At 61.2% G+C, this 14,750-nt stretch overlaps 1 protein-coding gene across 1 annotated transcript in view; it reads right to left on the bottom strand.

Annotated features, from left to right (window-relative positions):
* LOC140392492 (chromodomain-helicase-DNA-binding protein 5-like) overlaps window positions 1-14,750 on the bottom strand; it is a 167,817-nt gene that overhangs the window by 44,068 nt on the left and 108,999 nt on the right. Inside the window, exons 31-32 of the mRNA XM_072477728.1 lie at window positions 5,862-5,999; window positions 3,501-3,609 (exon numbers count right to left, since the gene is read on the bottom strand). Of these exons, the coding sequence (XP_072333829.1) occupies window positions 3,501-3,609; window positions 5,862-5,999 (247 nt within the window). The remainder of the gene's footprint in view (window positions 1-3,500; window positions 3,610-5,861; window positions 6,000-14,750) is intronic.

Genomic DNA, 14,750 nt, shown 5'->3' with positions numbered 1-14,750 from the left:
ACACTCCTGGAGAGGTACAGCATGGGGTTAGATACAGAGTAAAGCTCCCTCTACACTGTCCCCATCAAACACTCCCAGGACAGGTACAGCACAGGGTTAGATACAGAGTGAAGCTCCCTCTAAACTGTCCCCATCAAACACTCCCAGGACAGGTACAGCACGGTGTTAGATACAAAATAAAGCTCCCTCTACACTGTCCCCATCAAACACTCCCAGGACAGGTACAGCACGGGGTTAGATACAGAGTAAAACTCCGTCTACACTGTCCCCATCAAACATTCCCAGGACAGGTACAGCACGGAGTTAGATACAGAGTAAAGCTCCCTCTACACTGTCCCCATCAAACACTCCCAGGACAGGTACAGCACGGGGTTAGATACAGAGTGAAGCTCCCTCTACACTGTCCCCATCAAACACTCCCAGGACAGGTACAGCACAGGGTTAGATACAGAGTGAAGCTCCCTCTACACTGTCCCCATCAAACACTCCCAGGACAGGTACAGCACAGGGTTAGATACAGAGTAAAGCTCCCTCTACACTGTCCCCATCAAGCACTCCCAGGACAGGTACAGCACGGGGTTAGATAGAGAGTAAAGCTCCCTCTACACTGTCCCCATCAAACACTCCCAGGACAGGTACAGCATGGGGTTAGATACAGAGTAAAGCTCCCTCTACACTGTCCCCATCAAACACTCCCAGGGCAGGTACAGCACAGGGTTAGATACAGAGTAAAGCTCCCTCTACACTGTCCCCATCAAACACTCCCAGGACAGGTACAGCACGGGGTTAGATACAGAGTAAAGCTCCCTCTACACTGTCCCCATCAAGCACTCCCAGGACAGGTACAGCACGGGGTTAGATACAGAGTAAAGCTCCCTCTACACTGTCCCCATCAAACACTCCCAGGACAGGTACAGCCCGGGGTTAGATACAGAGTAAAGCTCCCTCTACACTGTCCCCATCAAGCACTCCCAGGACAGATACAGCACAGGTTAGATACAGAGTATAGTTCCCTCTATACGCCCAATTTTTTAACAATGCTTCTTTCTCACTGCATCTTTGGGCTATTTCTGTTTCCCATGCTGGCTATCCAATTAGGTTAGTCTTTTCCTGTCAGGAAGGAAGATACAGAGACAATTATAGCCATTAATTTATCGTGGTGTTGGGGAAGTGAGAGGAGCTGGTGGACCCTCTATTCCATAGACAGCTAATAATAATAATAATCTTTATTGTCACAAGTAGGCTTCCATTAATACTGCAATAAAGTTACTGTGAAAATCCCCTTGTCGCCACACTCCAGCGCCTGTTCGGGTACACAGAGGGAGAATTCAGAATGTCCAAATTACCTAATTTCGGGACTTGTGGGAGGAAACCGGAGCACCCGGAGGAAACTCACGTAGACACAGAGGGCGTGCAGACTCCACACAGACAGCGACCCAAGCTGGGAATGGAACCTGGGATCCTGGAGCTACCCACTGTGCTACCGTGCTGCCCACAGTGTAATGAACCATTACTCAAGGCATTGGTTATCCAGCCTTGATCAGATCACACTTGGAATACTGTGCACAGTTCTGGCCTCGAAAAGTATGTGTGGACACTGTCAAGGGTGTAAAGTCAATTTACAAAATTGATATCAGAAATGAGAGCTATACCCATCAGGAAAGACTGAACAGACTGGGTCTTTTCTCTGGGGTGACCGGATAGGAGGTCTTTAAGATAATGAAAGGGTTTGACAGGGCAGATGTGGAGGAACTGCTTCCATTTGCAGGGGAGACTGGAACAAAGGGCCTGAGGTAGAAGATACTCATTCATAAAAGCAATTGGGAATTCAGGAGAAACGTTTTTTATGGATAACAGTGAAAATGTGGAAATCACTTCATGAGGAATAGTTGAGGTGAACAGCATAGACTCATTGAAGAGTAAGTTAGACAAGTGCTTGAAGGGGAAAGGAATAGAAGGGTTTGTTGATAAGATAAATGAAGTGGGCGTGATAAATGTAGGAATTTCAGACATATGGTGATATTGTTATTTGGTGCAGTAAGGGTTAAAAGTGCAGGGTTAGAGTGTGTTTGACTGCTGCAGTCAGATTTTAGAAGAATCCTGGATTTAACACTTTTGGGGAGCCAGGGGTGCAATTAAGCTGTCATGAAAAGCTTGGGCGAATGCAGTCTTGTTTGGATTCAGGGGATTCCCCGTGGAGTTAATTAGATTACAGTTTGGTAAGATGATGTTGTTGCTGGGTGGAGCCAAGGCATTTTGCTGAAAGCAGGTCAGTGGAGTTCTAGATGAAGCTGTGAACAGAAATCAAGCCGTTTTCTCTCTGCCGTTCAGCTAAAGATATGTCTGCAGCAGAAGAGCAGTGTGGTTGGAAAGGTGAACAAGCCGGCTGAAACAGCTTCTGAAGAAATACAGCCAGAGTTTTTGCATGATTCTGACAGGAGTCAGATCTTATCTTTAAAGCAGTGTCAAAAGATCTCTCTTTCTCACAGTAGATTATCCAGACATCTCAGTAAAGCAGGGATTCCTGAGGGCCAATGGTATTTAACAGTGGATTGAGAGCGGAGATGTTTTTTCTTGTTGCTTAAGTGGGAATGAAGATAGCAGTTAAGGGTATTCACTATATAGAGTAGTATTGTTTAAGGGGTAATTGTAAGCTATTTTCTGGTATGATGTTAAAGACATTTTAATCTTGCGTTAGTAATAAAATTTATTTTAATATCCCATAACCCTATTTTCATAGGGCGGCACGGTGGCACAGTGGTTAGCACCGCTGCTGCTCAGCGCCGAGGACCCAGGTTCGATCCCGGCCCTGGGTCACTGTCCGTGTGGAGTTTGCATGTATGCGTGGGTCTCACCCCCACAACGCAAAGATGTGCGGGGTAGGTGGATTGGGCACACTAAATGGCCCCTTAATTAGAAAAGAAAATGAATTGGTACTCTAAATTATAAAAAAGATTATTTCTTAATGAAATCCCTCCTGGAGCGAGGTATCCTTTCCCCGCAGTCTGACAAAATTAAAATCAAATCTTGGGGATTCCTGTCCAGTATCTGAGCCACTGTTGGAGTCTGAACCGGGATTGTAATAGTGCGTTAGGGGATGGCTCACGGGGTATATAGGTCAGCCCAGAGCAGTTGGGCCAAATGGCCTGCCTCTGTTTTACTCTGTGTGACATTCTCTGATATACTTCCAACATGATCAGCCTCACTTGCTCGGGATTCCTGACGCATTCACACACCGACTTCCCTCAGTCTGCCGAAGGACTGGGAGTCAGCCTGAATATCCTGGTGTCCAACTGCAGCCTATCATGGCCAACACCCCCCCCCCCCCCCCAAGCCAAACCCGACCCTTCCCAAGCGCCCCCCCCAACCGAGTAAAACCCCCCACCTCACCAAATGGACCCCTGGCCCCTCCCCCAACCACTCCACACTACGCCCCTCCTCCCACACCCCGAGTCAAACCATTGCCCTTCCCCCCAATCATAAGGTACAGGGAAGGATACGCGACAATGCCAGCCAGCAACCAGTAGTCATGCCTCCTGTGCCAGATATCGTAGATCTTCCCGGAAGAAACAGCGGCACGCTCCTCATTCTGCCAAAGCGTATGCAACTCTGTCAAAATAAAAACAGAGACGTTACCCCTCGGAGCAGAGTTACAACATTCTGCTCAGAATTTAAGATAGGGAGGTGAGGATACCCATCATGACACCTTGCTGGATTCCAGACACCAAATCTCCCTACCTTACGGGTCCCACAGGCCCTGGCTCTCCCTGCGTTACGGGTCCCACAGGCCCCGGCTCTCCCTGCGTTACGGGTCCCACAGGCCCCGGCTCTCCCTGCGTTACGGGTCCCACAGGCCCCGGCCCTCCCTGCATTACGGGTCCCACAGGCCCCGGCCCTCCCTGCGTTGCGGGTCCCACAGGCCCCGGCTCTCCCTGCGTTACGGGTCCCACAGGCCCCGGCTCTCCCTGCGTTGCGGGTCCCACATGCCCAGTCCCTCCCTGCGTTACGGGTCCCACAGGCCCAGTCCCTCCCTGCGTTGCGGGTCGCACAGGCCCCGGCCCTCCCTGCATTACGGTTCCCACAGGCCCCGGCCCTCCCTGCGTTACGGGTCCCACAGGCCCCGGCCCTCCCTGCGTTACGGGTCCCACAGGCCCCGGCCCTCCCTGCGTTACGGGTCCCACAGGCCCCGGCCCTCCCTGCATTACGGGTCCCACAGGCCCCGGCTCTCCCTGCGTTACGGGTCCACAGGCTCCAGCCCTCCCTGCGTTACGGGTCCCACAGGCCCCGGCCCTCCCTGCGTTACGGGTCCCACAGGCCCCGGCCCTCCCTGCGTTACAGGTCCCACAGGCCCCGGCTCTCCCTGCGTTACGGGTCCCACAGGCCCCGGCTCTCCCTGCGTTACGGGTCCCACAGGCCCCGGCTCTCCCTGCGTTACGGGTCCCACAGGCCCCGGCCCACCCTGCATTACGGGTCCCACAGGCCCCGGCTCTCCCTGCGTTACGGGTCCCACAGGCCCCGGCTCTCCCTGCGTTGCGGGTCCCACATGCCCAGTCCCTCCCTGCGTTACGGGTCCCACAGGCCCAGTCCCTCCCTGCGTTGCGGGTCGCACAGGCCCCGGCCCTCCCTGCATTACGGGTCCCACAGGCCCCGGCCCTCCCTGCGTTACGGGTCCCACAGGCCCCGGCCCTCCCTGCGTTACGGGTCCCACAGGCCCCGGCCCTCCCTGCATTACGGGTCCCACAGGCCCCGGCTCTCCCTGCGTTACGGGTCCACAGGCTCCAGCCCTCCCTGCGTTACGGGTCCCACAGGCCCCGGCCCTCCCTGCGTTACGGGTCCCACAGGCCCCGGCCCTCCCTGCGTTACGGGTCCCACAGGCCCCGGCCCTCCCTGCGTTACGGGTCCCACAGGCCCCGGCCCTCCCTGCGTTACGGGTCCCACAGGCCCCGGCCCTCCCTGCATTACGGGTCCCACAGGCCCCGGTTCTCCCTGCGTTACGGGTCCCACAGGCCCCGGCCCTCCCTGCGTTACGGGTCCCACAGGCCCCGGCCCTCCCTGCGTTACGGGTCCCACAGGCCCCGGCTCTCCCTGCGTTACATGGTCCCACAGGCCCAGTCCCTCCCTGCGTTGCGGGTCCCACAGGCCCCGGCCGGCCCTCCCTGCGTTACGGGTCCCACAGACCCCGGCCCTCCCTGCGTTACGGGTCCCACAGGCCCCGGCCCTCCCTGCGTTACGGGTCCCACAGGCCCCGGCCCTCCCTGCGTTACGGGTCCCACAGGCCCCGGCTCTCCCTGCGTTACGGGTCCACAGGTTCCGGCCCTCCCTGCGTTACGGGTCCCACAGGCCCCGGCCCTCCCTGCGTTACGGGTCCCACAGGCCCCGGCCCTCCCTGCATTACGGGTCCCACAGGCCCCGGCCCTCCCTGCGTTACGGGTCACACAGGCCCCGGCTCTCCCTGCGTTACGGGTCCCACAGGCCCCAGCTCTCCCTGAGTTACTGGTCCCACATGCCCCGGCTCTCCCTGGATTATGGGTTCCACAGATGCCGGCTCTCCCTGCGTTACGGGTCTCAGGGGTGGGCAGAGAGGGTGTAGATAAGGGAGTAGATTGATGGGGAGTGGCACAGACAATTAGAGCCAGAGACAGACATAATCTTTTTTATTGAGCAGCAATTTTCATAGAATCTCCAGTGCAAAAGGAGACCATTTGGCCCATCGAGTCTGCACTAGCCCTTGCTCCGATACAGCGTCCTATCTAGGCCCAATCCCCACCCACTCCTAGCCCCATAACCCCACCTAACGTTTGGGCAACCTCTCGTTCAAGGGGTAATAATTTATCCATCAGACGGGGCAGCTGATATTTTACCTGTGAAACCTCCATCTGCAATATTGAACATAAATTTTCCTTTGCCACACTCATCCTTTCTCTCCTCTTTGACTTCTTTCACCGTTTCCCCATTCTGTAGAATTTCCGCTATCTCCTTTTTCTCATTCACGTCTTCAGCTGTTAGAAAAACAAACAATAATTTCCAGTGAAACACATCCCAGTCAGAATCAATGTGTATCTGACCACCCAAACACAGGTGATTCCCACTTCCCTGTGACCACGCACTGTGCTGTGAAGCCAGTGCAGTCCAATTTTTCTCGTGCTCGAAGCTCCCCCCCTCCAACTCAGCGAGCAGCTCTCTCGTCACAGAGTCAGAGGGCTGTGGGTTCAAGCCCCATTCCAGCTCGTAATCTAGGCTGACACGCCCATGTGCATGGCCACGGGAGTGGCGTGCTCCCATGTGCATGGCAACGAGGGTGCCGCACTGTCGAATGTGCACGGCCACGGGAGTGGCGCGCTCCCATGTGCACGGCCACGGGAATGCCGCACTGTCGAATGTGCACGGCCACGGGAGTGCCGCACTGTCGAATGTGCACGGCCACGGGAGTGCCGCACTGTCGAATGTGCACGGCCACGGGAGTGCCGCACTGTCGAATGTGCACGGCCACGGGAGTGCCGCACTGTCGAATGTACACGGCCACGGGAGTGCCGCACTGTCGAATGTGCACGGCCACGGGAGTGCCGCCCTGTCGAATGTGCACGGCCACGGGAGTGCCGCACTGTCGAATGTGCACGGCCACGGGAGTGGCGCGCTCCCATGTGCACGGCCACGGGAATGCCGCACTGTCGAATGTGCACGGCCACGGGAATGCCGCACTGTCGAATGTGCACGGCCACGGGAGTGCCGCACTGTCGAATGTGCACGGCCACGGGAGTGCCGCACTGTCGAATGTGCACGGCCACAGGAATGCCGCACTGTCGAATGTGCACGGCCACGGGAGTGCGGCACTGTCGAATGTGCACGGCCACGGGAGTGCCGCACTGTCGAATGTGCACGGCCACGGGAGTGCCGCACTGTCGAATGTACACGGCCACGGCAGTGCCGCACTGTCGAATGTGCACGGCCACGGGAGTGCCGCACTGTCGAATCTGCACGGCCACGGGAGTGCTGCACTGTCGAATGTACATGGCCACGGGAGTGCCGCACTGTCGAATGTGCACGGCCACGGGAGTGGCGCGCTCCCATGTGCACGGCCACGGGAATGCCGCACTGTCGAATGTGCACGGCCACGGGAATGCCGCACTGTCGAATGTGCACGGCCACGGGAGTGCCGCACTGTCGAATGTGCACGGCCACGGGAGTGCCGCACTGTCGAATGTGCACGGCCACAGGAATGCCGCACTGTCGAATGTGCACGGCCACGGGAGTGCCGCACTGTCGAATGTGCACGGCCACGGGAGTGCCGCACTGTCGAATCTGCACGGCCACGGGAATGCCGCACTGTCGAATGTGCACGGCCACCGTAGTGCCGCACTGTCGAATGTGCACGGCCACGGGAGTGCCGCACTGTCGAATGTGCACGGCCACGGGAGTGCCGCACTGTCGAATGTGCACGGCCACGGGAGTGCCGCACTGTCGAATGTACACGGCCACGGCAGTGCCGCACTGTCGAATGTGCACGGCCACGGGAGTGCCGCACTGTCGAATCTGCACGGCCGCGGGAGTGCTGCACTGTCGAACGTACACGGCCACGGGAGTGCCGCACTGTCGAAGGTGCACGGCCACGGGAGTGCCGCAGTGCCGCACTGTCGAATCTGCACGGCCACGGGAGTGCTGCACTGTCGAACGTACACGGCCACGGCAGTGCCGCACTGTCGAATGTTCACGGCCACGGGAGTGCCGCAGTGCCGCACTGTCGAATGTGCACGGCCACGGGAGTGCCGCACTGTCGAATGTGCACGGCCACAGGAATGCCGCACTGTCGAATGTGCACGGCCACGGGAGTGCCGCACTGTCGAATGTGCACGGCCACGGGAGTGCCGCACTGTCGAATCTGCACGGCCACGGGAATGCCGCACTGTCGAATGTGCACGGCCACCGTAGTGCCGCACTGTCGAATGTGCACGGCCACGGGAGTGCCGCACTGTCGAATGTGCACGGCCACGGGAGTGCCGCACTGTCGAATGTGCACGGCCACGGGAGTGCCGCACTGTCGAATGTACACGGCCACGGCAGTGCCGCACTGTCGAATGTGCACGGCCACGGGAGTGCCGCACTGTCGAATCTGCACGGCCACGGGAGTGCTGCACTGTCGAACGTACACGGCCACGGGAGTGCCGCACTGTCGAAGGTGCACGGCCACGGGAGTGCCGCAGTGCCGCACTGTCGAATCTGCACGGCCACGGGAGTGCTGCACTGTCGAACGTACACGGCCACGGCAGTGCCGCACTGTCGAATGTTCACGGCCACGGGAGTGCTGCACTGTCGAACGTACACGGCCACGGGAGTGCCGCACTGTCGAATCTGCACGGCCACGGGAGTGCTGCACTGTCGAACGTACACGGCCACGGGAGTGCCGCACTGTCGAATGTGCACGGCCACGGGAGTGCCGCAGTGCCGCACTGTCGAATGTGCACTGCCACGGGAGTGCCGCACTGTCGAATGTGCACGGCCACGGGAGTGCCGCACTGTCGAATGTGCACGGCCACCGTAGTGCCGCACTGTCGAATGTGCACGGCCACGGGAGTGCCGCACTGTCGAATCTGCACGGCCACGGGAATGCCGCACTGTCGAATGTGCACGGCCACCGTAGTGCCGCACTGTCGAATGTGCACGGCCACGGGAGTGCCGCACTGTCGAATCTGCACGGCCACGGGAATGCCGCACTGTCGAATGTGCACGGCCACGGGAGTGCCGCACTGTCGAATGTAGACGGCCACGGGAGTGCCGCACTGTCGAATGTACACGGCCACGGGAGTGCCGCACTGTCGAATGTACACGGCCACGGGAGTGCCGCACTGTCGAATGTACACGGCCACGGGAGTGCCGCACTGTCGAATGGGCACGGCCACGGGAGTGCCGCACTGTCGAATGTACACGGCCACGGGAGTGCCGCACTGTCGAATGTGCACGGCCACGGGAGTGCCGCACTGTCGAATGCACATGGCCACGGGAGTGCCGCAGTGCCGCAATGTCGAATGTGGACGGCCACGGGAGTGCCGCACTGTCAAATGTGCACGGCCACGGGAGTGCCGCACTGTCGAATGTACACGGCCACGGGGGTGCCGCACTGTGCCACGGGAGTGCCGCACTGTCGAATGTGCATGGCCACGGGAGTGCCGCACTGTCGAATGTGCACGGCCACGGGAGTGCCGCACTGTCGAATGTGCACTGCCACGGGAGTGCCGCACTGTGCCACGGGAGTGCCGCACTGTCGAATGTGCACGGCCACGGGAGTGCCGCACTGTCGAATGTGCACGGCCACGGGGGTGCCGCACTGTCGAATGTACACGGCCACGGGGGTGCCGCACTGTGCCACGGGAGTGCCGCACTGTCGAATGTGCATGGCCACGGGAGTGCCGCACTGTCGAATGTGCACGGCCACGGGAGTGCCGCACTGTCGAATGTGCACTGCCACGGGAGTGCCGCACTGTGCCACGGGAGTGCCGCACTGTCGAATGTACACGGCCACGGGAGTGCCGCACTGTCGAATGTGCACGGCCACGGGAATGCCGCACTGTCGAATGTGCACGGCCACGGGAGTGCCGCACTGTGCCACGGGAGTGCCGCACTGTCGAATGTGCACGGCCACGGGAGTGCCGCACTGTCGAATGTGCACGGCCACGGGAGTGCCGCACTGTCGAATGTGCACGGCCACGGGAGTGCCGCACTGTCGAATGTGCACGGCCACGGGAGTGCCGCACTGTCGAATGTGCACGGCCACGGGAGTGCCGCCCTGTCGAATGTGCACGGCCACGGGAGTGCCGCACTGTCGAATGTGCACGGCCACGGGAGTGGCGCGCTCCCATGTGCACGGCCACGGGAATGCCGCACTGTCGAATGTGCACGGCCACGGGAATGCCGCACTGTCGAATGTGCACGGCCACGGGAGTGCCGCACTGTCGAATGTGCACGGCCACGGGAGTGCCGCACTGTCGAATGTGCACGGCCACAGGAATGCCGCACTGTCGAATGTGCACGGCCACGGGAGTGCGGCACTGTCGAATGTGCACGGCCACGGGAGTGCCGCACTGTCGAATGTACACGGCCACGGCAGTGCCGCACTGTCGAATGTGCACGGCCACGGGAGTGCCGCACTGTCGAATCTGCACGGCCACGGGAGTGCCGCACTGTCGAATCTGCACGGCCACGGGAGTGCCGCACTGTCGAATGTACATGGCCACGGGAGTGCCGCACTGTCGAATGTGCACGGCCACGGGAGTGGCGCGCTCCCATGTGCACGGCCACGGGAATGCCGCTCTGTCGAATGTGCACGGCCACGGGAATGCCGCACTGTCGAATGTGCACGGCCACGGGAGTGCCGCACTGTCGAATGTGCACGGCCACGGGAGTGCCGCACTGTCGAATGTGCACGGCCACAGGAATGCCGCACTGTCGAATGTGCACGGCCACGGGAGAGCCGCACTGTCGAATGTGCACGGCCACGGGAGTGCCGCACTGTCGAATCTGCACGGCCACGGGAATGCCGCACTGTCGAATGTGCACGGCCACGGGAGTGCCGCACTGTCGAATGTGCACGGCCACGGGAGTGCCGCACTGTCGAATGTGCACGGCCACGGGAGTGCCGCACTGTCGAATGTACACGGCCACGGCAGTGCCGCACTGTCGAATGTGCACGGCCACGGGAGTGCCGCACTGTCGAATCTGCACGGCCGCGGGAGTGCTGCACTGTCGAACGTACACGGCCACGGGAGTGCCGCACTGTCGAATGTGCACGGCCACGGGAGTGCCGCACTGTCGAATCTGCACGGCCACGGGAGTGCTGCACTGTCGAACGTACACGGCCACGGGAGTGCCGCACTGTCGAAGGTGCACGGCCACGGGAGTGCCGCAGTGCCGCACTGTCGAATCTGCACGGCCACGGGAGTGCTGCACTGTCGAACGTACACGGCCACGGCAGTGCCGCACTGTCGAATGTTCACGGCCACGGGAGTGCTGCACTGTCGAACGTACACGGCCACGGGAGTGCCGCACTGTCGAATCTGCACGGCCACGGGAGTGCTGCACTGTCGAACGTACACGGCCACGGGAGTGCCGCACTGTCGAATGTGCACGGCCACGGGAGTGCCGCAGTGCCGCACTGTCGAATGTGCACTGCCACGGGAGTGCCGCACTGTCGAATGTGCACGGCCACGGGAGTGCCGCACTGTCGAATGTGCACGGCCACCGTAGTGCCGCACTGTCGAATGTGCACGGCCACGGGAGTGCCGCACTGTCGAATCTGCACGGCCACGGGAATGCCGCACTGTCGAATGTGCACGGCCACCGTAGTGCCGCACTGTCGAATGTGCACGGCCACGGGAGTGCCGCACTGTCGAATCTGCACGGCCACGGGAATGCCGCACTGTCGAATGTGCACGGCCACGGGAGTGCCGCACTGTCGAATGTACACGGCCACGGGAGTGCCGCACTGTCGAATGTACACGGCCACGGGAGTGCCGCACTGTCGAATGTACACGGCCACGGGAGTGCCGCACTGTCGAATGTACACGGCCACGGGAGTGCCGCACTGTCGAATGGGCACGGCCACGGGAGTGCCGCACTGTCGAATGTACACGGCCACGGGAGTGCCGCACTGTCGAATGTGCACGGCCACGGGAGTGCCGCACTGTCGAATGCACATGGCCACGGGAGTGCCGCAGTGCCGCAATGTCGAATGTGGACGGCCACGGGAGTGCCGCACTGTCAAATGTGCACGGCCACGGGAGTGCCGCACTGTCGAATGTACACGGCCACGGGGGTGCCGCACTGTGCCACGGGAGTGCCGCACTGTCGAATGTGCATGGCCACGGGAGTGCCGCACTGTCGAATGTGCACGGCCACGGGAGTGCCGCACTGTCGAATGTGCACTGGCACGGGAGTGCCGCACTGTGCCACGGGAGTGCCGCACTGTCGAATGTGCACGGCCACGGGAGTGCCGCACTGTCGAATGTGCACGGCCACGGGGGTGCCGCACTGTCGAATGTACACGGCCACGGGGGTGCCGCACTGTGCCACGGGAGTGCCGCACTGTCGAATGTGCATGGCCACGGGAGTGCCGCACTGTCGAATGTGCACGGCCACGGGAGTGCCGCACTGTCGAATGTGCACTGCCACGGGAGTGCCGCACTGTGCCACGGGAGTGCCGCACTGTCGAATGTACACGGCCACGGGAGTGCCGCACTGTCGAATGTGCACGGCCACGGGAATGCCGCACTGTCGAATGTGCACGGCCACGGGAGTGCCGCACTGTGCCACGGGAGTGCCGCACTGTCGAATGTGCACGGCCACGGGAGTGCCGCACTGTCGAATGTGCACGGCCACGGGAGTGCCGCACTGTCGAATGTGCACGGCCACGGGAATGCCGCACTGTCGAACGTGCACGGCCACGGGAATGCCGCACTGTCGAATGTGCACGGCCACGGGAGTGCCGCACTGTCGAATGTGCACGGCCACGGGAGTGCCGCACTGTCGAATGTGCACGGCCACGGGTGTGCCGCACTGTCGAATGTGCACGGCCACGGGAGTGCCGCACTGTGCCACGGGAGTGCCGCACTGTCGAACGTGCACGGCCACGGGAGTGCCGCACTGTCGAATGTGCACGGCCACGGGAGTGCCGCACTGTCGAATGGGCACGGCCACGGGAGTGCCGCACTGTCGAATGTGCACGGCCACGGGAGTGCCGCACTGTCGAATGTAGATGGCCACGGGAGTGCCGCACTGTCGAATGCACATGGCCACGGGAGTGCCGCACTGTCGAATGTGCACGGCCACGGGAGTGCCACACTGTCGCATGTGCACGGCCACGGGAATGCCGCACTGTCGAATGTGCACGGCCACGGGAGTGCCGCACTGTCGAATGTACACGGCCACGGGAGTGCCGCACTGTCGAATGTACACGGCCACGGGAGTGCCGCACTGTCGAATGTACACGGCCACGGGAGTGCCGCACTGTCGAATGTACACGGCCACGGGAGTGCCGCACTGTCGAATGGGCACGGCCACGGGAGTGCCGCACTGTCGAATGTACACGGCCACGGGAGTGCCGCACTGTCGAATGTGCACGGCCACGGGAGTGCCGCACTGTCGAATGCACATGGCCACGGGAGTGCCGCAGTGCCGCAATGTCGAATGTGGACGGCCACGGGAGTGCCGCACTGTCAAATGTGCACGGCCACGGGAGTGCCGCACTGTCGAATGTACACGGCCACGGGGGTGCCGCACTGTGCCACGGGAGTGCCGCACTGTCGAATGTGCATGGCCACGGGAGTGCCGCACTGTCGAATGTGCACGGCCACGGGAGTGCCGCACTGTCGAATGTGCACTGGCACGGGAGTGCCGCACTGTGCCACGGGAGTGCCGCACTGTCGAATGTGCACGGCCACGGGAGTGCCGCACTGTCGAATGTGCACGGCCACGGGGGTGCCGCACTGTCGAATGTACACGGCCACGGGGGTGCCGCACTGTGCCACGGGAGTGCCGCACTGTCGAATGTGCATGGCCACGGGAGTGCCGCACTGTCGAATGTGCACGGCCACGGGAGTGCCGCACTGTCGAATGTGCACTGCCACGGGAGTGCCGCACTGTGCCACGGGAGTGCCGCACTGTCGAATGTACACGGCCACGGGAGTGCCGCACTGTCGAATGTGCACGGCCACGGGAATGCCGCACTGTCGAATGTGCACGGCCACGGGAGTGCCGCACTGTGCCACGGGAGTGCCGCACTGTCGAATGTGCACGGCCACGGGAGTGCCGCACTGTCGAATGTGCACGGCCACGGGAGTGCCGCACTGTCGAATGTGCACGGCCACGGGAATGCCGCACTGTCGAACGTGCACGGCCACGGGAATGCCGCACTGTCGAATGTGCACGGCCACGGGAGTGCCGCACTGTCGAATGTGCACGGCCACGGGAGTGCCGCACTGTCGAATGTGCACGGCCACGGGTGTGCCGCACTGTCGAATGTGCACGGCCACGGGAGTGCCGCACTGTGCCACGGGAGTGCCGCACTGTCGAACGTGCACGGCCACGGGAGTGCCGCACTGTCGAATGTGCACGGCCACGGGAGTGCCGCACTGTCGAATGGGCACGGCCACGGGAGTGCCGCACTGTCGAATGTGCACGGCCACGGGAGTGCCGCACTGTCGAATGTAGATGGCCACGGGAGTGCCGCACTGTCGAATGCACATGGCCACGGGAGTGCCGCACTGTCGAATGTGCACGGCCACGGGAGTGCCACACTGTCGCATGTGCACGGCCACGGGAATGCCGCACTGTCGAATGTGCACGGCCACGGGAGTGCCGCACTGTCGAATGTAGATGGCCACGGGAATGCCGCACTGTCGAATGCACATGGCCACGGGAGTGCCGCACTGTGCCATGGGAGTGCCGCACTGTCGAATGTACATGGCCACGGGAGTGCCGCACTGTCGAATGTAGATGGCCACGGGAATGCCGCACTGTCGAATGCACATGGCCACGGGAGTGCCGCACTGTGCCATGGGAGTGCCGCACTGTCGAATGTACATGGCCACGGGAATGCCGCACTGTCGAATGCACATGGCCACGGGAGTGCCGCAGTGGCGCACTGTCAAATGTGCACGGCCACGGGAGTGCCGCACTGTCGAATGTACATGGCCACGGGAGTGCCGCACTGTCGAATGTAGATGGCCACGGGAATGCCGCACTGTCGAATGCACATGGCCACG

The sequence above is a fragment of the Scyliorhinus torazame genome, chromosome 16, assembly GCF_047496885.1.
Source record: "Scyliorhinus torazame isolate Kashiwa2021f chromosome 16, sScyTor2.1, whole genome shotgun sequence".
NCBI classification, from domain to species: domain Eukaryota; kingdom Metazoa; phylum Chordata; class Chondrichthyes; order Carcharhiniformes; family Scyliorhinidae; genus Scyliorhinus; species Scyliorhinus torazame.
Note: the sequence above shows the minus strand (reverse complement) of the source record. Positions and strands in the feature narration are given on the sequence as shown.